Source organism: Phyllobates terribilis, unplaced genomic scaffold, assembly GCF_046119375.1.
Source record: "Phyllobates terribilis strain yellow unplaced genomic scaffold, ASM4611937v1 Scaffold_9__5_contigs__length_417890890, whole genome shotgun sequence".
In the NCBI taxonomy this organism is placed as follows: domain Eukaryota; kingdom Metazoa; phylum Chordata; class Amphibia; order Anura; family Dendrobatidae; genus Phyllobates; species Phyllobates terribilis.
This window is the reverse complement of record NW_027362769.1, coordinates 156,701,529-156,725,327: the sequence shown is the minus strand read 5'-3', so window position 1 is coordinate 156,725,327 and position 23,799 is coordinate 156,701,529. Positions and strand designations below refer to the sequence as shown.

General features: G+C 42.3%; 1 protein-coding gene across 1 annotated transcript in view; it reads left to right on the top strand.

The window, feature by feature from the left end:
* Positions 1 to 23,799, top strand: part of ARHGAP15 (Rho GTPase activating protein 15) — a 1,188,983-nt gene that overhangs the window by 1,108,269 nt on the left and 56,915 nt on the right. The window contains exon 14 of the mRNA XM_073647243.1: positions 7,895 to 8,000. Coding sequence (XP_073503344.1) covers positions 7,895 to 8,000 — 106 coding nt within the window. The remainder of the gene's footprint in view (positions 1 to 7,894; positions 8,001 to 23,799) is intronic.

The window sequence follows — 23,799 nt, the reverse complement described above, 5'->3', positions numbered from 1 at the left end:
ATCAGTACAGGATCAGCAATGTAATGTATGTACACAGTGACTGCACCAGCAGAATAGTGAGTGCAGCTCTGGGGTATAATACAGGATGTGACTCAGGATCAGTACAGGATCAGTAATGCAATGTATGTACACAGTGACTGCACCAGCAGAATAGTGAGTGCGGCTCTGGAGTATAATACAGGATGTAACTCAGGATCAGTACAGGATCAGTAATGTAATGTATGTACACAGTGACTGCACCAGCAGAATACTGAGTGCAGCTTTGGAGTATAATACAGGATGTTACTCAGGATCAGTAATGTAATGTATGTACACAGAGACAGCACCAGCAGAATAGTGAGTGCAGCTCTGGAGTATAATACAGGATCAGTACAGGATCAGTAATGTAATGTATGTACACAGTGACTGTACCAGCAGAATAGTGAGCGCAGCTCTGGTGTATAATACAGGATGTAACTCAGGATCAGTACAGGATAAATAATGTAATGTATATACACAATGACTGCACCAGCAGAAAAGTGAGTGCAGCTCTGGAGTATAATACAGGATGTAACTCAGGATCAGTACAGGATCAGTAATGTAATGTATGTACACAGTGACTGCACCAGCAGAATAGTGAGTGCAGCTCTGGAGTATAAAACAGGATGTAACTCAGGATCAGTAATGTAATGTATGTACACAGTGACTACACCAGCAGAATAGTGAGTGCAGCTCTGGAGTATAATACAGGATGTAACTCAGGATCAGTACAGGATAAGTAATGTAATGTATGTACACATTGACTGCACCAACAGAATAGTGAGCGCAGCTCTGGGGTATAATACAGGATGTAACTCAGGATCAGTACAGGATAAGTAATGTATGTACACAGGTACACATTGACAGCACCAGCAGAACAGTGAGTGCAGCTCTGGAGTATAATACAGGATGTAACTCAGGATCAGTAATGTAATATATGTATACAGTGACTGCACCAGCAGAATAGTGAGTGCAGCTCTGGAGTATAATACAGGAGGTAACTCGGGATAAGTAATGTATGTACACAGTGACTGCACAAGCAGAATAGTGAGTGCAGCTCTGGAGTATAATACAGGATGTAACTCAGGATCAGTACAGGATAAGTAATGTAATGTATGTACACAGTGACTGCACCAGCAGAATAGTGAGTGCAGCTCTGGAGTATAATACAGGATGTAACTCAGGATCAGTGAAGGATCAGTAATGTAATGTATGTACACAGTGACTGCACCAGCAGAATAGTGAGTGCAACTCTGGAGTATAAAACAGGATGTACCTTAGAATCAGTACAGGATAAGTAACGCAATGTGTGTATGTAATGAATGTATACTTTTTTATACATATTAATTCTGTATTTATAGTGTGAAATACTAATACATACATTTTAATACAGAAGCTGTTCATTACTTTTTCTTTATAAGTCGGTGTTTAGACAGGAGATAGAAAGATAAATCACACACCTCTGCAGCATATGTTTCCAGACTGTATTCCTATGGATAGGTACGTCCCTGGGTGTCAAACCTCCTGCCTGAAGGGTGATTTTACGGCACATTAAAAATGTTATCAGATTTATGAAGTCATTGTTGCACGCAGGTTCTGGCAGACAAGTCGCACAGTGGGTTCTTGGAGAATGATTAATACTGTGCTAGTGCCAACATGGAAGGTGTCTTGTTTAATGGTTAACCGGACACCCTCGCTGCTCTGTGAATGGGGCATGGATCTGATTGTCATTAGTGGAGAAGATTTGGCAAAATCCTGGCAATAGCCAATAGCAGCTTTTTGGTGCGGTAAATATAGACACAAGGACATGTGAAGAGCAAACTCAAGCAAGTGATGTTGTTTCTGTTTGGGGAGTACGGCTTAATTGCTGCTCTTAATGTCCTATTAAGTGACTGAGTAAATTCCAGCTGTGAGCCTGTGATAAATCATTTTATGTTCAGCAAGAGGGACTTTCGCTGAAAAAACGAAGAGATTCAATACTTTTTTTTTTCTTAGCGGACCAAAGGAGTTCTTGAAAGTAATAAAAGTTATGTAGGACTAATATATAGGACGGCTATAAAAAAGGACTTGAGCACCTCCAGGTTACTTATATAGGTTGGGATCCTGCAAATGTAATGCATTCACTATTAAATAAATAGAGCTGCTATATGATAAAAATATTACCTTTACTTTCACCCAAAAAGGTAGGAAAAGCATTGTCTTGCTGTCCTCACCACACAACAAGTCTAATATGTCAAGGAACTGTCCCGATTTGCATGCTGTGTAACTTGACATCCACGTTTTGGAGTGAGCAGTTTCTGTTCACTAGCATTCTGCCAGTGCTATAGGTGTTGGAAGTTCCTTTCTCTCACTTCCGCAAATGCACTATTCATGATATTGTCCAATGGCTTGTCTTCTCTGATCTGAGAACCCACCTCTCTGCAGGTTGACAGATGGGACAGCAGTAGCAGAGAGACAAAGATCCATCCCAATTTACTTTATAAAGGCAAAAACCCGCCCCCACTTCCTGTCTAGAGAAAAAGATCCACCCACTTTTCCTTTTGAGAGAAAAAGACACGCCTCCACTTCCTGTCTAGAGAGAAAGATCTACCCACATTTCCTTTTTAGAAAAAAGACACACCCCCACTTCCTGTCTAGAGAGCAAGGTCCACCCACATTTCCTTTTTAGAGGAAAGACACGCCCCCACTTCCTGTCTAGAGAGAGGGCTCCACCCACATTTTCTTTTTAGAGAAAAAGACACGCCCCCACTTCCTATCTAGAGGGAAAGATCCACTCACATTTCCTTTTTAGCGGAAAAGATATGCTCTCACTTCCTGTCTAGAGAGAAAGATCACCCACATTTCCTTTTTAGGGAAAAGACACACCCCACTTCCTGTCTAGAGAGAAAGATCCACCCACTTTTCCTTTTGAGAGAAAAAGACACGCCTCCACTTCCTGTCTAGAGAGAAAGATCTACCCACATTTCCTTTTTAGAAAAAAGACACACCCCCACTTCGTGTCTAGAGAGCAAGGTCCACCCACATTTCCTTTTGAGAGAAAAAGACACCCCCCCACTTCCTGTCTAGAGAGCAAGGTCCACCCACATTTCCTTTTTAGAGGAAAGACACGCCCCCACTTCCTGTCTAGAGAGAGGGATCCACCGACATTTCCTTTTTTGAGAAAAAGACATGCCCCCACTTCCTATCTAGAGGGAAAGATCCACTCACATTTCCTTTTTAGCGGAAAAGATATGTCCCCACTTCCTGTCTAGAGAGAAAGATCACCCACATTTCCTTTTTAGGGAAAGACAACCCCCCACTTCCTGTCTAGAGAGAAAGATCCACCCACATTTCATTTTTAGAGAAAAATACACACCCCCACTTCCTATCTAGAGGGAAAGATCCACTCACATTTCCTTTTTAGCGGAAAAGATATGCCCCCACTTCCTGTCTAGAGAGAAAAATCACCCATATTTCCTTTTTAGGGAAAAGACAACCCCCCACTTCCTGACTAGAGACAAAGATCCACCCACATTTCCTTTTTCGAGAAAAAGACACGCCCCCACTCCCTGTCTAGAGAAAAAGATCCACCCACATTTCCTTTTAAGCGGAAAAGATATGGCCCCACTTCCTGTCTAGAGAGAAAGATCCACCCACATTTCCTTTTTAGGGAAAAGACACTCCCCCCACTTCCTGTCTAGAGAGAAAGATCCACCCACATTTCATTTTTAGAGGAAAAGACATGCCCCCACTTCCTGTGTAGAGAGAAAGGTCCACCCACATTTCCTTTTTAGAGAAAAGACACGCCACCACTTCCTGTCTAGAGAGAGGGATCCACCCACATTTCCTTTTTAGAGAAAAAGACACGCCCCCACTTCCTGTCTAGAGAGAAAGATCCACCCACATTTCATTTTTAGAGGAAAAGATATGCCCCCACTTCCTGTGTAGAGAGAAAGGTCCACCCACATTTCCTTTTTAGAGAAAAGACACGCCCCCACTTCCTGTCTAGAGAGAGGGATCCACCCACATTTCCTTTTTAGAGAAAACGACACGCCCCCACTTCCTATCAAGAAAGAAAGATCCACCCACATTTCCTTTTCAGAGAAAAAGACACGCACCCACTTCCTATCTAGAGGGAAAGATCCACTCACATTTCCTTTTTAGAGAAAAGACACGCCCCACTTCCTGTCTAGAGAAAAAGATCCACCCACATTTCTTTTTTAGCGGAAAAGACATGCCCCCACTTCCTGTGTAGAGAGAAAGGTCCACCCACATTTCCTTTTTAGAGAAAAGACACGCCCCCACTTCCTGTCTAGCGAGAGGGATCCACCCACATTTCCTTTTTAGCGAAAAAGACACGCCCCCATTTCCTATCTAGAGGGAAAGATCCACTCACATTTCCTTTTTAGCGGAAAAGATATGTCCCCACTTCCTGTCTAGAGAGAAAGATCCACCCACATTTCCTTCTTAGGGAAAAGACACCCCCCACTTCCTGTCAAGAGAGAAAGATCCACCCACATTTCATTTTTAGAGGAAAAGACACGCCCCCACTTCCTGTGTAGAGGGAAAGGTCCACCCACATTTCCTTTTTAGAGAAAAGACACGCCCCCACTTCCTGTCTAGAGAGAGGGATCCACTCACATTTCTTTTTTAGAGAAAAAGACACGCCCCCACTTCCTGTCTAGAGAGAAAGATCCACCCACATTTCCTTTTTAGGGAAAAGACACCCCCCCACTTCCTGTCTAGAGAGAGAGATCCACCCACATTTCATTTTTAAAGGAAAAGACACGCCCCCACTTCCTGTTGGGGAACAAAGACTCCTCCCATTTCCTGTCAAGAGACAGAGACTCGTGCCTACTGAAATTCCTCTTGACATCTCTGCTGCCAGAGATGGATTTTAATCCAACAGGCAACCAACAGCAAATTAGCCAGAAAAGAGACAACTGTGGCGCCCCTGAGGGTTCAGTCGCCACAGTGGTACTGCACCTCAGTTCGAGGTGTGGTATCTCCTCTTCCAGGTAAGGATAGAGCATCTCTCAGGACACCACTTCACCATTCAACACTACACCACTCCTGTCCTGAAGGGGGCCTAAATGCACCAGGGTGCTGCCCCGGCCCGGGATAGAGGAGATGGGGGGAACCAAAGATAGGGGGAACCATGTAGTGGGTGAGGGTGGAGGACACACTTTTAAGAAACACTTATTCATTCATATTTAATCTACTGCCATCTTAAGTTCAAGGTCTTTGATTGTGATCTTCGTCTGTGATTGTGGTCTTCGTCTCTGATTGTGGTCACCCACCAGAGTTCAGCATAAGGCCGCAGCCGACTGAAGATACACGGTCCTCGTTCTCTGGCCTTGAGACGAGGAGCAGGTCAGAGTTAATCACTGTCTCTACCCGGTCAAGGTCCTTACCTAAGAAGGCCTGGAGGGGAGCAGAGGAGGGGGATACGGACGGAGCTGCCTACGCCACCTGTATTCTTTATTCTGGCCTAGTCAGAGGGATTCCTGCTGCAAGAGGGGTGACCGGCCCCCGATATCTGACTTTGTTACTTCACTTCTCAGTCGGAAAAGCCCGGAGGCTTAGTGGATCCCAGGGGGGATACGGACGGAGCGGCTTACGCCACCTGTATCTCTCTACCTGTGTTTATCCAGTGGGACCCGACATTACACCTTGTTCTAACCACACACAGTCAGGAGAAGACTTAGTGGAAGAACCTTCCAAAGAGAGGAACACACACCAGAGGGGTCTCGACAGGTGCTCCTGATCTACCTGGAAAGTGCTGAACCCCCTTCCCGGTGGCCGCGGTACGCCATGTGTAGCAGAGGGAAGCTTTGCGGCTAAAGTTCATCTGAATGTGAGTAAAAACCCTGGATGACTACACACACCGCCTCGGCGTGTTATTTCCTGCGCGGCACTGCACCCACCAATCCTTATCACACTGCCCTGAGGCCTGCTCCGCCTGCGGGGAGCCGTTCCATCTAAGCTGCCCGTAACACCGGCCTCAGTGGACTGAAGCAGCTCTGGTGCTCATCACCGTAAACCATAGGTGACATAGTCGAAAAATACCACTCTTACTTGAAAGCCCATTAAAAATCTTTTATGTGACCGCCCTGGGCACGGACCAGGTCCAGGCCACGACTGCCTCCCCCGCTACCCCTACACCGACCCGGCTCCGAGTAACCCCATTTCTCAGGGAGGGCCTCACACAACTAATGGCCGACACTGTGTGGAGTGATTTTTTTTTAACTTACAATGTCATTTGGGGCAAATAAATGACTTTGGATTGGCCATCAAATTATCAGTGACCATTTAGCCTGGTATTTGATAATCCTGAAAGTCGGATTATCCACCATTTGTTACAAGAGCAGAACTCCAAATAATCTAAGGTTCCCAAAGTTTAGAAGCTAAACGTGATCCCCTGCCTTCCTGTGTTCAATAAAGGAATTATTTGCACTGAATAATCCATTTTTCTGTTCCTGAAGGGTCCCTTTGTAGTGATGTAGAATTGTAGTTCTAATGATGACTCATGCATGGAAAAGAGACTTCCTGTTTTTACATAGAGCTTAGAAGGATTCAGCTAGTCTCTTTTTAATCATGTGATGTCATAGACCTAATGGAACAGAGAGAAATCAACTGGGTAGAAGGGAAAAATTAGCAATTGTAAGTATTCAGTACTATATAATGTGATGACTGCAATATATTAAGAGGATAAAAACTTTGATGGGAGGAGAAGGATGGTTTCTTTAAAAAAAAAATCATCAAAAGTTATTGCTCTACTGGATCCCATACCGATCAGCTATAAACTGTGGGGGAACCTGGCAGCTTGGGTTCAATTCCCTTACAGCGCCATCAATGGTGAAATAAGGCATTACATGTTGACCTTTGAAACCAATTGGCTGTCTATCCAATGTAATGTTCGATAGCACAAGCCCTTCCATAGAAAGAGACCCTTTTTGTAGGCACCCACCAGTCGGGGTAATAGATAGGGTCCTGAATAAAGATACCCAAAAGGGATCTCACCCTTCAGCTTCCATTTGCTTCTATCAGTATCATTTTGGAAGGCTGAAAAATAAAGAAAGTCTGTAATGTGCACATTCACTGGCTTAGATAAATTGCCTATAGCCTTTGCATTGAGGCACACTTATCTGTAAATGGATGCAAAGCATTACGTGGCACCAGTTGTGGCACCTTCCACTGCTGCAGTGTAATCTTCTGTAGATGCTTCTAGAAACTAGTAATGCACTGTACATGGGATCTAGTTCACACATGCAAATTCATGCAGATAAAATCCGCAGGGGACTATAGTAAAGAGCAAGGCAAGCAAAAGTCATTTTGCAAGTCTCATCCACCTGCTATGGAATTTTTTCTTGGCCGCAGCTTGATCTGTGGTGTGAATCTGTAAATCCACGGCATGCCACTTCTATTACATATTATTTGCAGATTTTCCCCATTGGCTTAAATAGAGATAGAGAAATATGCAATCCAATTCACAAGTATTTTAGTGTTGCAGATTTTGCTGCCGATTATCTATAACCCACAGGTGCATTTTTTTTTTAAATCTCTTATTTATTGCTTTCGACCTGCAAAAGATAAATCTGCACCAAAATCTTGAAATCAAAAAGGATTTGGTGCAGATTTGTCTTTTCTGCATATTTTGTGCAAAAATAATTCTGCAGAAAATCCAACACGTGGATTTACAATCGCCAGTAATTGTACAGATGAAGTTGAGCTATCTTGTATGGTTTCATACAGAGTCCCTATGACTTTCCCAAAAAACAGATCGACCTAGTCTTTTGTTTATTTTTCTAGGAAAAAAAGTTTTCAAATAAGTTTTATTTTGTTTACTGTGATTTATTTTTTTTTCTTACTTTCTCTACTCTTCTGTTTCCTACAGAACTTCCAGAAAGAGACCGTCAAATTAAAACGCTGAGGACGCTGGTGAAGCAGCTGCCGCCATGTAACCGCGACACCATGAAAGTTCTTTTTGAACACCTTAGAAAGTGAGTTGGTAGATTTAAGTACATTGCTCTTGTTTGGTGTCTTAACTAACTGGTCCATGACAAATTTCTAAAATGTACTCCAGGGAGCATCGCACTCACATACCAAAAACGTCTCCTCGGCATCTATCGATCGCTCTACTACCCGGTCTATAAACAGCAGCAGGTTCCAATCAAAGTGTGGCTCGGCTCCATTACCTCACAGGGCCACACTCTAATTGATCCCTGCTGTGGGCCATTTTGAAGGGAAATGAAAAAATCAACACATGATTCCTGTAATGATTTTAGTTCCTCTTAAATATATTTAACCGTTCGTTGTCTCTAGGCACCTGGAAAGGGTTAAATTTCACATTTTCATTTTTAAAAAAAAAACTTTTGGGAATGAATGTTTCCCACCAAGTGCATGCGCGATCCATCTGGAACACATGCGTTCCAATGTCTTTTCCGGACCGGCGCCATTCCCTAATGATGATGCGCCTCATCACTGTGGCACTGAGTCACTACTCATTGGCAAGCAGTGAGACAAGGTAGTCAGGAGGTTCGGGGTCTGATACCAGGAGGGCTCAAATTACAAGAGTGGTAAGTCAAAGGGCATGGTCAGGAAACAGTCCGGGGTCAAATGCCAGGAGGGTACATCAAAACCAGGGAGTATACCAAAGGGATAGTCAGAGACCAAGTCCGGGGTCAGATACCTGAAGTCATAGAGCGTCAAAAGCAGAAGGGATAACCCACGACAATTGTCACAACAACAGATCTAAGCTCATAAACAAGATCAGAAGTCAAAAGACCGACACAGAGCAAGCACACACACCTAATAAAAGCAAAGCAACAACTGACAATCTGCTGCTCACAACAAGCCAGCTATGTACCTAGCAAATCATTTGAGGGTGAGAGGCACCTGGGGAAACGCCGGCAAACTAGACCAGATTGAGCAGCAGGGCTGTCAATCAAAATGCTGACAGCCCAGCATGCCCCAGGATCGAGATTGGATGACTGGACTGTCACTCACAAAACCGACATTGCAGCATACTCCAGATTCCAGTCACTCACAGCGTCCCTAAGACACAGTCCGTTATGAAACCGTGACAATCACTTTCTGCACATGCGTGATACAGTTGGAGCGCAAAATACGTAAGATTCGTCACTACCTCTTAATCTTATTTATGGCACTAAATGTGTACTCCCGTGACATGCTTCATGGTGGGAACTATCTTGGGAGCTGTTATCTGGCTTCATGCTCCCCTATCTGGATATCACGTCCAACCTATGCACTGGAGCGCCTTATTATCATATAGGAGCCACTATGATCAGTATCTAGAAGCTAAATAGTGACATTCTGTATATATCTTTGGCTAATTGATGAATTTATGATAAACTTACACAGCATGAACTACTGAGGAACCTATTTAGGGGAAACTCGTTGAGTACAGCATACATTTGGTTTTACTAATTTGGGATTTGATTGAATATGGCACATTATGTACACTTAGAAAAGTTATTTTTCTAATATCACAATTAGCATGCTCTTGTTAGTATGAATATGATTTCATTTTATAGCATTACTTTGTGGCCTATAGTTATTTATCCTTCCACAGGACATTTTGGCACATTATGGATAAGGATTGGCATATCACATGGAGACACCTTGGGTTCCAGTGGCATCTTTTTGTCCTCTACATGTAATTTTTGACCACAGTCTTAGGTTTTGTTACATATTTTTTCCATTAGTCTGGTAAAAGGATAATTCATTCCCATTACCCTATTTGAGAGCAATACCGCCACCTATTCGGTGTCTTATCCTCCATCTCTCTATTTTGTCTAAATTATTACAAGAAACTCTTGTATTTTGATTGGATATTGGTTATAGCTTTGGTGATAGGTAGCAATTGAATATATATAGATTTTATTTATCAACTTTTCAGATTTTTTTTAATGAGAAATTAATAATGGTGTTGTGCATCTGGCTTCGAACCCTTGAGTCTCTGCTTTGTGGTCGGCTTCTCTATCCACTGAGCCACAGCAGTTACATCTTTTCTCCTGGTATGTATTGTCTGTTATCCTGGCTGTAGTCTTTTTAGGTTGACAGATGTTTTTATTTATTCATTTGTCTGCCCAATCACCTTTCGGTTGCAGCTTATATATTTTTTCCCTGCGGGTATTTTCTGTTGGTGATATTTTCATTTGGATGTCCAGCCATACTGCTATTGTTTATTCCAGTCAGTGAAAGACCAGCTAGGGTTTATCTCTCTGCTGATTATACTTTTTAACCTGCACCCATTTTCTGTTTCTTGTTTAGGGAGTAGGCAGTATATTCTCTAGCAGTACATGCCTTATCTTCTCATTTTGTATTTTGTGGTTTGTTTTAACTCACTCTGGGGTCTGTTGCTATCTCAGCACTCCTTCCCTTCTGTAGATAAATTACATACAAATAGGTGAGAAAAAATGTTGCTCCCAAAGATGTCCAAATCCTATAAATGAGAACTGTGCTTGAAATGAAATTTGCATAAGTCAACAGTACAGGCAAATATAAAAAATGTAATATATCTCATCAGAAAAATTCAAGATACTGAGGTTTCTGGTTACACAACCTATTATACTGAATGGGTTGCAAAGGTCAAGTCAAAAGCAGAGTTAGAAAACAGGCAGAAGTAGACATAGAAAGATTGTGCTGAGCTTTCTAACAAGTCTTTTACCTCATCCGAGCATTGTAGTCACATCTACACAGTTCAGTGCTGCAGTATAACGTCCTCCATGCTAATGCTGCTGATTCTCTCTGCATGCAAAGGAATGAAGAGCTGGAGTCCCTCGTTTCTCTATGACTTGTATGGAGACATCATAGCTTCTGGTTTCCCATCAGCTCAGAATAAACTGCAAATTTAAAATAAAAGCTGCAGAAGAGAACATGTGTGAAATGCAGAATAAAAGTTATAAAATTGGCAAAAATAGTGTTATTCCTCATGTAGGACACAGGACAGCTTATTCTGAAAAGTAGCAACTTGTAGTTTCATAGCTTTAAATGGAACCTGTCTTGAGATTCATGCTGCCCAAACTACTGGATGATGCATGATTGATGGAATGTTTTACTTCGAAACACTGAGATTTTTCAGAATGAACATACTTTGAAAAGTTGGCTGGGAACTATCGGGAGAAACGTGACTAATTTGATGTACTCCCCTGCTGGCATCTCTCTGCCACATCCCACATGATTGGTGATAGACCTCACCCTATGTACCCATATGAAAGAGACATGTTAATCAATAAGGGCGGGGCAAGGAAAATCATGTCGGGGACAGCAGACTAGTCAGGTCTCTCCCTGGAGTGTTTCAGAGTAAAACATACATGTTTGCAATGCAGGTGCCAGTCTCTTGTTCATGCTACCCATGGCTAGGGCAGCATGAATCATGTGACAAGTTCTCTCTAATATGCTGATCCAGTGGAATACAAAAAACCCATAAAACAGATGCTAATTGTCCCATATTAGAGGAAAAATTCCTTCTCAACTCCACAAATAGCAGTAAGACTAGTTCCCTGGATCAACATCCCATCTCCAAAATTTAGTATTCATAACTAGTGATATTCTATTTTTCTAAAAAGATATCCAGGAACTCCTTGAACCTGTTCTAACAGTAAAGAACTCTGTTATCTCACTGTTATAACAGTAAAGAATCCATAATCTCACTACTCTTAACAGTAAAGGGTTCATAATATAAAGTAAAGAATCCATAGTCTTATTACTCTAACAGTAAAGAATCTGTTATTTCACTGCTCTAACAGTAAATAATCTATTATCTAACTGCGCAAACAGTAAAGAATCCATAATCTTATTACTCTAACAATAAAGAATCCATTAATTCACTGTTCTAACAATAAAGAATTCATAATCTCACTACTCTAATAATAAATAATCCATTATCTCACTGATATAACAGTAAACAATCCATAATCTCACGGCTCTAAAAGTAGAGGATCCATAATATCACTGCTCTAACCATAAATAATCCAAAGTGTCACTGCTTGTACAATAAATAATCTGCATCTGTGATGATGATTAAACCTTCTTTCCACTTATTACAGTTGAAACCAGAAGTTTCCATACACTAAATAAAAAGACAGATCTGCATGTTTTTCTCAATATCTGACATGAAATCGGAATAAACCTTTCCCGTTTTAGGTCAATTAGGATTACCATCATTTTTAATATTTGCCAAATGTCAGAATAATGAGAGAGAGAGAATGTTTTAAGGCATTTTTACTACTTACTGCAAAGTTAAAAGTTTAGAGGGGGAAAAAAGTATTTAGTCAGCCACCAATTGTGCAAGTTCTCCCACTTAAAAAGATGAGAGAGGCCTGTAATTGACATCATAGGTAGACCTCAACTATGACAGACAAAATGAGAAAACAAATCCTGAAAATCACATTGTCTGACTTGGAAATAATTTTTTTTCAAATTTTGGTGGAAAATAAGTATTTGGTCAATTACAAACAAGCAAGATTTCTGTCTCTCACAGACCTGTAACTTCTTCTTTAAGAGGCTCCTCTGTGCTCCACTCATTACCTGTAGTACTGGCTCCTCTGTCCTCCACTCATTACCTGTAGTACTGGCACCTGTTTGAACTTGTTATCAGTATAAAAGACACCTGTCCGCAACCTCAAACAGTCACACTCCAAACTCCACTATGGTGAAGACGAAAGAGCTGTCGAAGGACACCAGAAACAAAATTGTAGCCCTGCACCAGGCTGGGAAGACTGAATCTGCAATAGGCAAGCAGCTTGGTGTGTAAAAATCAATTGTGGGAGCAATAATTAGAAAAGGGAAGACATACAAGACCGCTGATAATCTCCCTCGATCTGGGGCTCCACACAAGATCTCACTCCAAGGGGTCAAAATGATCTCAGGAACAGTGAGCAAAAATCCCAGAACCATGCGGGGGGGGGGGGGACCTAGTGAATGACCTGCAGAGAGCTGGGACCAATGTTACACAGGCTGCCATCAGTAACACACTACGCTGCCAGGGACTCAGATCCTGCAGTGGCAGACATGTCCCCCTGTTTAAGCCATTACATGTCCGGGTCTGTCTGAAGTTTGCTAGAGAGCATTTGGATGATCCAGAAGAGTATTGGGAGAATGTCATATGGTCAGATGAAACCAAAGTAGAACTGTTTGGTAGAAACACAACTCGTCGTGTTTGGAGGAGAAAGAATGCTGAGTTGCATCCAAAGAACACCATACCTACTGCGAAGCATGGGGTGGCAACATCATGCTTTGGGGCTGTTTCTCTGCCAAGGGACCAGGACGACAGATCCGTGTACATGAAAGAATGAATGGGGCCATGTATCGTGAGATTTTGAATGCAAACCTCCTTTCATCAGCAAGGGCATTGAAGATGAAACATGGCTGGGTCTTTCAGCATGACAATGATCCCAAGCACACCGCCGGGGCAACGAAGGAGTGGCTTCGTAAGAAGCATTTCAAGGTCCTGGAGTGGTCTAGCCAGTCTCCAGATCTAAACCCTTTAGAAAACCTTTGGAGGGAGTTGAAAGTCAATGTTGCCCAGCGACAATCCCAAAACATCACTGCTCTAGAGGAGATCTGCATGGAGGAATGGGCCAACATACCAGCAACAGTGTGTGCCAACCATGTGAAGACTTACAGAAAACATTTGACCTCTGTCAGTGCCAACAAAGGATATATAACAAAGTATTGAGATGAACTTTTGTAATTGACCAAATACTTATTTTCTACCAAAATTTGAAAAAAAATTCTTTCAAAATCAGACAATGTGATTTTCAGGATTTGTTTTCTCATTTTGTCTCTCATAGTTGAGGTCTACCTATGATGTCAATTACAGGCCTCTCTCATCTTTTTAAGTGGGAGAACTTGCACAATTGGCGGCTGACTAAAGACTTTTTTCCCCACTGTACATACATTTCATTAGTATTTGGTGCCATTGCCCTTATACTGAATGACTTGGGTGAAACGTTTGGGATATCCTTCCACAAGCTTCTCACAATAGTTGGTCGGAATTTGGGCCCATTCCTCCTGACAAAATTGGTGTAACTGATCCAGGTTTGTAGGTTGCCTTACTCGCACCTGGCTTTTCAGCTTTGCCCATAAATTTTCAATGGGATTGAGATCAGAGCTTTGTGATGGCCTCTCCAAAACATTGACTTTGTTATCCTTAAGCCAGTTTGTTACCATTTTGGCAATATGCTTCGGGTTACTGTCCATTTGGAAGACCCATTTCTGCCCAAGCTTTAACTTCCTGGCTGATGTCTTGAGATGTTGCTTCAGTAATCTTCTTTTCTCATGATGCCATCTATTTTGTGAAGTGCACCAGTTCCTCCTGCAGCAAAACAATCCCACAACATGAAGCTGCCACCCCCATGTCTCACAGTTGGGATGGTGTTCTTACGCTCCCAAGCTTCTCCCTTTTTCCTCCAAACGTAACAATGGTTATTATGCCCAAAAAGTTCAATTTTAGTTTCATCAGATCACAGGACATGTCTCCAAAAACTAAGGTCTTTGTTCCTGTGTGCATTTGCAAACATTAATCTGTCTTTTTATGTTTCTTTTGGAGTAATGGCTTCTTCCTGGCAGAGTGGCCTTTCAGCCCATTTTGATACACTACTCGTTTCACTTTGGTTATTAACACAATCTTACCAGCTTTCGCCATCATCTTCACAAGGTATTTTGCTTTTGTCCTTGGGTTGATATGCACATGTCGGACCAAAGCACGTTCATCTCTGGGACACAGAACCCGTCTCCTTCCTGAGCGGTATGATGGCTGGACATTCCAATCTTGTTTATACTTGCATATAATTATTTGTACAGATGAGCGAGGCACCTTCTGGTATCTTGAAATTATACCCAAGGATGAGCCAGACTTGTGCAAGCCCACAATTCTCTTCCAGATATCTTGGCTGATTTCTTTAGACTTTCCCATGATGCTACACAAAGAAGCAGTGTGTTTCAGGTGTGCATTAAAATATATCCACAGGTATGTCTCTAACTCAGATATTGACAAAAAAACAGAAGCTTTCAAACACATGACATCATCATGTGGGCAGCCCAGAATTGTTTAAAGGCATAGTAATCTTAGTCTATGTAAACTTTTGATTTTGTAGTAAGTAATAAAAATGCCTTAAAACATTCTCTCTCTCTCATTATTCTGGCATTTGGAAAATATTAAAAATTATGGTAATCCTAATTGACCTAAAACAGGAAAGGTTTATTCTGATTTCATGTCAGATATTGAGAAAAACATGCAGATGTGTCTTTTTATATAGTGTATGGAAACTTCTGGTTTCAACTGTACATTGTAAATGACCAATTTCTGCTGATATTTACCAAATATGCTTGAGCACCAGAAAAAAAGTTACTGCTGCATTGATACAATATTGTATGTATTGTAAGTAATTTTAATGAAAGTTTTTGTATACCACAAATATAATTAAATTATGACAGCGGAACATCTCGGTTTGGTTGCGACATTTTGCAATGTAAACTCTTAGAAATACATATGGCAGGAATAAAATATTCATGTTATCGATAGTGAGATAAACTAATGGTACTGACACATTAAATGACGATAAATAAACAGCTCTTGGCTGTACAGAACACTTCACACCTCGGCTGATAATGTGCTATTTTTTACTATTACCTCCAGTGCAGGTAAATATGATTTCAGTGTCTGTAAATAGACCATTTTCAAGCTGATTAGAAAGCTTTATAAAACACTCTTTCGCCAGGCTGTTAACATGTGAAGTCACGCTGTGACATTACTTATCGAAAGTAACATTACCTGAAGGGATTTGGGCTCTTCTGTTTGCGAGACGGGAATTAGAGTGTTGCACAAAATGTCACTGCCTTGATTTTTAAAGAGAAATATGTGCTATTTATACACAAGACTGGTTACTTGTCAACCTGCAGCATTATGGTACAATTTATTACGAGCGGATTATATGTCGCCTCGCTCAGTGCAGTCTCCATGTGATGGTTGATATGGGACGCACCCATAGTCCTTCTGGGATGTATACATGGACCATTAACAACTCTTATATCATTGAAGGGATTGTCCACTTTTTGATTATATGCATGTATTTTGGTCTGAAAATCATTTTTTTGCAATTGGGTTACATTAAAAATTTTGCGACCTATTGAATTATAAACTCTTCTTTTTTTTTTTTCCTTGCACTGTCAAATTTGATGTGGTCTGTGGACAAAAATCAGCTAAGACGAATTAAAAAAAAGACATATAGGAGTTTCAAGCTTCCCATAAGACCGACATAGCGTGCTGGCGGACAGATTCTCAATTAACTCATTCTGCAGCCAGCGCTAGAAATTACAACACAGAGGCTAGAGAAAGCAAATGTTGCAACCTTTTTTTTTTTTTTATTAAACCCAATTGCCAAAATTATTTGAGCTCCAATTAAGTAAAAATAAAAAGTCTCCAAATGTGGACAACTCCTTTTAAGAAGATATATTTATTCAAGTGGAAGAGAAGGTTCACCATATTTTTTTTTTAATCATGGCAATGCTTCTAAAATGAAAAATGAAGCAACTCTACAAATGGTCTTGGTTAAAAATCTCCTATCATTTTGTCATTACAGCTCGAAAGTATTTCTATGTGTCTCCATGGTAACAGACAGCAAACAAACTGTGTAGTCAGATTTTGCAGGAATATCCTTTTCTATCCATTCTATGTATCTTGCTGATATACATTAAGTATGTTGGCAAGACGAGAGAGACAAATGGAAAAAAGTATGGTTACTTGGAAACGCGTAAATATGGAAGCGCGTAAATCTACAGTGGAGCTGTAGACACAAAACTTTTTTAATCAGGATTTTTTCATTTAAAAGGATTGGAATGAAAACTGCCTACAGCTCTTAAAAACGGACGTGTAGGGACGGTTTGCTATGTTCTTATATGATCATATACAGTACATATGTCATATGTACATACATATGTCTTATATTCTAGGTTCTTCAAAGTAGCCACCTTTTGCTTTGATGACTGCTTTGCACACTCTTGGCATTCTCTTGATGAGCTTCAAGAGGTAGTCACCGGAAATGGTTTTCACTTCACAGGTGTGCCCTGTCAGGTTTATTAAGTGGGATTTCTTGCCTTATAAATGGGGTTGGGACCATCAGTTGTGTTGTGCAGAAGTCTGGTGGATACACAGCTGATAGTCCTACTGAATAGACTATTAAAATTTGTATTATGGCAAGAAAAAATCAGCTAAGTAAAGAAAAACGAGTGGCCATCATTACTTTAAGAAATGAAGGTCAGTCAGTCTGAAAAATTGGGAAAACTTTGAAAGTGTTCCCAAGTGCAGTTGCAAAAACCATCAAGCGCTACAAAGAAACTGGCTCACACGAGGACCGCCCCAGGAAAGGAAGACCAAGAGTCACCTCTGCTTCTGAGGATAAGTTTATCTGAGTCACCAGCCTCAGAAATCGCAGGTTAACAGCAGCTCAGAATAGAGACCAGGTCAATGCTACACAGAGTTCTAGCAACAGACACCTCTCTACAACAACTGTTAAGAGGAGACTTTGTGCAGCAGGCCTCCATGGTAAAATACCTGCTAGGAAACCACTGCTAAGGACAGGCAACAAGCAGAAGAGACTTGTTTGGGCTAAAGACCACAAGGAATGGACATTAGACCAGTGGAAATCTGTGCTTTGGTCTGATGAGTCCAAATTTGAGATCTTTGGTTCCAACCACCGTGTCTTTGTGCAACACAGAAAAGGTGAACGGATGGACTCTACACGCCTGGTTCCCACCGTGAAGCATGGAGGAGGAGGTGTGATGGTGTGGGGGTGCTTTGCTGGTGACACTGTTGGGGATTTTTTCTAAATTGAAGGCATACTGAACCAGCATGGCTATCACAGCATCTTGCAGTGGCATGCTATTCCATCCGGTTTGCATTTAGTTGGACCATCATTTATTTTTCAACAGGAGAATGACCCCAAACACACCTCCAGGCTGTGTAAGGGCTATATGACCAAGAAGGAGAGTGATGGAGTGCTATGCCAGATGACCTGGCCTCCACAGTCACCAGACCTGAACCCAATCGAGATGGTTTGGGGTGATCTGGACCGCAAAGTGAAGGCAAAAGGGCCAACAAGTGCTAAGCATCTCTGGGAACTCCTTCAAGATTGTTGGAAGACCATTTCCGGTAACTACCTCTTGAAGCTCATCAAGAGAATGCCAAGAGTGTGCAAAGCAGTCATCAAAGCAAAAGGTGGCTACTTTGAAGAACCTAGAATATAAGACATATTTTCAGTTGTTTCACACTTTTTTGTTAAGTATATAATTCCACATGTGTTAATTCATAGTTTTGATGCCTTCAGTGTGAATGTACAATTTTCACAGTCATGAAAATACAGAAAAATCTTTAAATGAGAAGGTGTGTCCAAACTTTTGGTCTGTACTGTATTTGCTAACCTTGCAAAGATGCAATAAGAGGTCATAATCACTGATGCCAGGGCACAGTAAAATGACGAATATTTTTTTATGCAGTTTTTGAACCACATGATGAAACCTTCTCCTGTGAGTGTTATTTAGAGATGGGTAACACAAGTGCAAAATGAGGATGAAAAACTATTCACTATGCCAGTTACATGGTGACATGCAGTGCACTACCATAACTCACAACTTATTGGTCACGGTGATACTGTGAGAACTGGCAGGCTGCCTAGCACCTGTCTCTGTGCATCGTCGTACCTTTAGGGCATGGTATCCTCTCCCTGACCAGCACTCTTCTCCTTAGCCACACAGATCTGCTGTTGGCAGAACCTGTTTAGTAATATTTAACATGTCTATTTGTCTGCTGCCTACCCTGACCTTCACTAACAATTTCCACCTACCTGGTCCCATGCACTGCCTGACTATGATTTCTGCCTGTCACTTTGGTACCTTGTCCTGGCATCTACTTCTTATCTATATGAGAGCTGTTCTTCTTAGAGATTACATTGGAGTTGCAAATTGGGGTTTCCCTATGAAGAAATTCACACCTTTTTTCTGGATTTACAGCCCGGGTGAAGAGATCACAGACTCTGCTCCATGGTTCAGCCATCAATCCTTAGTGACTCACAAGGTCCACACCACCAGTATGCCATTTGTATAGCACCTCCTACAACACATAAAGTACTAACACCCAACTGTCCTCCAAGATCATGAATCTGATGACAGGTTGACATCGTGAAGCAGATCGTTTTATAGGTTTCTTGCAGTAAATATTCTAGGTGGAAGTTACTTATGTAAACTACATTTGTTTTTTGGAAAATCTCCCCTTCTCTGATGTAATTATTTATGTAGTTCCCATGCAGGGGCCCGCATTAAAGAGTAAACAATTTTTTGTATTTTCAACTATAAATCAATATTATGTGTGAAAATAAGAAACTTTGTAATATATTTTATCAGAGAAATCTGATTTGTTCTTCCCAACATTCTCAAAATTCTCAAATCATGGGTAAAATGTGTCTTCAATGACTACAGATTTTCCTATTTCTGAGATGACAGTTGGTGCTTATAATTTTCTATGAAGAACTGTAACTGTCAGTTCAGGAGAATTTGCAGCAGAATGTCTGTGTCTGAATCTGGCTCCTCCCGCCTAAATACAATTTTAAAAGCACCAACTGTTATCTCTTATGTCAGTAATGGGAAAATCTGTCCCATGAATTGAGAGAGATCAACTGTCACGGCTGTGTCAGATGTAACAGACAGTCGCTCTGCAGCTGGCTGCAGAAGGTCACTGTGTTTGGCATTGCAGACGCCTTCTTAATCCTTTTGCCTTTTGGACACAGCGGCGACCTCCCTCCTTCTCTGATTGACACACCCTGGTCTGGGTGTTTATAAACTCTCAGTCTGCTTCAGGGAGTCACCGGTGATATTCTCAATTTTCCCTTGTGAAGACTTTGAGCTACAGCAGTTGGCTAGCTTCCTCTCTGCTGCCCTTGGAGGACATTTGGTGTAATCTCTCTGATGTCTGCTCAAGGTAAGTTTTCCCCTTTGTTTGTCTCCCTTGTTGCCTTTAGTTTTTAGTGGGGACTAACCAGTGCTCACCCCGCTCCCAATCTAGGGCCTAGCTCTAGGGATATACAGGGCTTAGGTTTCCTGCTCGGCGATTGGTGTGCAACCAATATAGGGACGGTAGGATATGCAGGGTGTTATTAGATTTGCCTATGGGTCTCCACTCCCCCTTTTCCCTAGGCTTCCTTCCCCTCATTCCTTCATGCTGCACTTTGTCTTTCCTACACTGTGCGTGACATCAACCCAGAAGTGAAAAAAAAATGCAAATTTTTCTGATAAAATATATTACAAACTTTCTTATATTCATGTGTACTATTGGTTTATGAAATAAAAATTAAAACGTAAATGACTTTACCTAATACAGGACGCCTGGAAAGAGTAGGAATGCTGACACTATTGTGTCATTACATCACATCGGCACATTTTTGTGCATTGTAGGACAACTAGACTTGTTATTTATGGGACGAGTCAAAAAATGTTATGGTTTTCATTTCTGCTACTTATTTGTTATTAAGGCCGTGTATATTTGTTACTTTACCACCTCGGTGGTCCCAGGATGCCGATATATTGGTATTTTACTATAATGGGTGCATTCTGTTCTGTTTCTCACTTGAGCCTTTTTAGCTTTTTTATCTTTTGAAAAAAAAAACAAAAACAACAATTGGTCGATTTCCAAACAAATTATATCTTTTCTTTCGCCATTAGGCATCTATTTTTCATTTGTCAGCATTTGTTGAAGAGATTGGTGGGGAAGGTGGCAGAAACTCTTCCTTATTATCTTCTTTTTTTTGAATGAAAATTGCTGAACCCAGATGTCTACTTTTGATACACACAGAAAATACTCAGCCAACCGCAGCATCTGGCTCATTGGCTCGTTCGTCAGGCTAGTTGCTGTCGGAGTGTCGCCTCTGCATGGTCAGCTGATTGCATGGCACATATCCATTGTGTTCTATTATCTTTATACAAAAAAAAAAAATTCTGCTTCTGATTCATTTCATCTGTGTTAGGCTCTTCTTTGCTGGCAACGTAGAGCAGATGTGTTTTCAGAGTTTTATTTAGTCATCAGATCACCCAGAAAAATATGTTTTCATACATTATAGACAATATGGTCATGATTTCATTAAATAAGGGGAATTCCAATTTTCTTTTTTATTCTCATATATATGGGTTAAAATGGAAAAAAAATGGCTTCCCATTCAAATGTTCCTTTATATTTCAACACTGAGGATTCCCTAGTTCCCTGTTGCGCTGCCGTGGTAACATGACATGCGATGCTGAATCACTTCTCATGGACAAGCCGTAAATTGAGATAGTCAAGGAGTCCGAGGTCAAAGAGCCAGGAGAGTACGTCATAAACAGAGGGAAGAGACAAAGTCAAGTAACGGTCCCAGGTCAGAATACCGGGAGGATAGTGGATCTGAGTAAAAGGATTAGTCAAAGACATGGTCAGGACGAGGTTCAAGGTCAGGCAGCGATAGATCAATTAGCAAGGCATGAGGCACAGGAAAAAAAATCCACACAGAGCTGAAGCTATGGCTGACAGCTATCTAGGACTGCTAGCCCAGTTAAATAGCTGAGCTAGCAAGGGAAGGGAACAAGGAGCGTCTGGAGAGAGCTCAGCACCTCCCAGTCTAAGATTGAATGGCTGAGATGTCAATCGAACCACAGACTGCTCAGCACGTTCTTGCACTTGACTGGACGAATGAGCTGTCAATCACTGCACAGAGAGCTTAGCACGTCCCTGCACCAGACTGGACGATTGAGCTGTCAATCATGCCACTGACAGCTCAGCACTCCTCTGCACCAGAGTAGATGACTGAGCTGTCAATCGCTGCACAGACAGCTCAGCACTCCCCTGCACCAGACTGGATGATTGAGCTGTCAATCACTGCACAGACAGCTCAGCACTCCCCTGCACCAGACTGGATGACTGAGCTGTCAATCGCTGCACAGACAGCTCAGCACTCCTCTGTACCAGACTGGATGACTGAGCTGTCAATCACTGCACAGACAGCTCAGCACTCCTCTGCACCAGACTGGATGACTGAGCTGTCAATCACTGCACAGACTGCTCAGCACGCCCCTGCTCCAGACAGGATGAATAAGCTGTGAATCACTGCACAGACTGCTCAGCATGTCCCTGCATCAGACTGGATGACAGAGCTGTCAATCACTGCACAGACTGCTCAGCACGCCCCTGCATCAGACTGGATGAATGAGCTGTCAATCACTGCACAGACTGCTCAGCACGCCCCTGAGCCAGACTGGATGACTGAGTTGTCAATCACTGCACAGAATGCTCAGCACGTCCCTGCATCAGACTGGATGACTCAGATGTCAATCACTGCACAGACAGCTCAGCACGCCCCTGCAACAGACTGGATGACTGAGCTGTCAATCACTGCACAGACAGCTCAGCACATCCCTGCACCAGACTGGATGACTGAGCTGTCAATCACTGCACAGACTGCTCAGCACGCCCCTGCATCAGACTGGATGAATGAGCTGTCAATCACTGCACAGACTGCTCAGCACGCCCCTGCACCAGACTGGATGACTGAGCTGTCAATCACTGCACAGACAGCTCAGCACGCCCCTGCACCAGACTTGATGACTGAGCTGTCAATCACTGCACAGAATGCTCAACACGTCCCTGCATCAGACTGGATGACTCAGATGTCAATCACTGCACAAACAGCTCAGCACACCCCTGCTCCAGGCTGGATGACTGAGCTGTCAATCACTGCACAGATTGCTCAGCACGTCCCTACACCAGACTGGATGACTGAGCTGTCAATCACTGCACAGACTGCTCAGCACGCCCCCGCATCAGACTGGATGAATGAGCTGTCAATCACTGCACAGACTGCTCAACACGCCCCTGCACCAGACTGGATGAATGAGCTGTCAATCACTGCCCAGACTGCTCAGCACACCCCTGCATCAGACTGGATGAATGAGCTGTCAATCACTGCACAGACAGCTCAGCACGCCCCTGCACCAGACTGGATGACTGAGCTGTCAATCACTGCACAGACTGCTCAGCACGCCCCTGCACCAGACTGGATGACTGAGCTGTCAATCACTGCACAGACAGCTCAGCACGCCCCTGCACCAGACTGGATGACTGAGCAGTCAATCACTGCACAGACAGCTCAGCACGTGCCTGTACCAGACTGGATGACTGAGCTGTCAATCACTGCACAGACAGCTCAGCACTCCCCTGCACCAGACTGGATGACTGAGCTGTCAATCACTGCACAGACAGCTCAGCACACCCTTGCACCAGACTGGATGACTGAGCTGTCAATGACTGCACAGACAGCTCAGCACGCCCCTCCTCCAGACTGGATGACTGAGTTGTCAATCACTGCACAGACAGCTCAGCACGCCCCTGCACCCGACTGGATGACTGAGCTGTCAATCACTGCACAGACAGCTCAGCACGCCCCTGCACCAGACTGGATTACTGAGCTGTCAATAACGGCGTCCTAAAACACAATGAGGGGTGGAAAAGTTTACAATGGCATTCTGACACAGAGCAATAAGAGAAACATGTCACTTTTTGTAGCTTGTGATTGGTTTCCTGGTCACCCGTGAGGATACCACATTATCACTGCAGTAATAAAAATAAAGCCCGGTGGGGTCCAGTTAGATGCGGATAGTTTTTTTTTAGCATTTTATCTCACATTAAGCCTAACTCACAAACACTTTTCATATAGTTATTCAACACATAAAAACATCATAGATTTCAAATATTTTTATAGA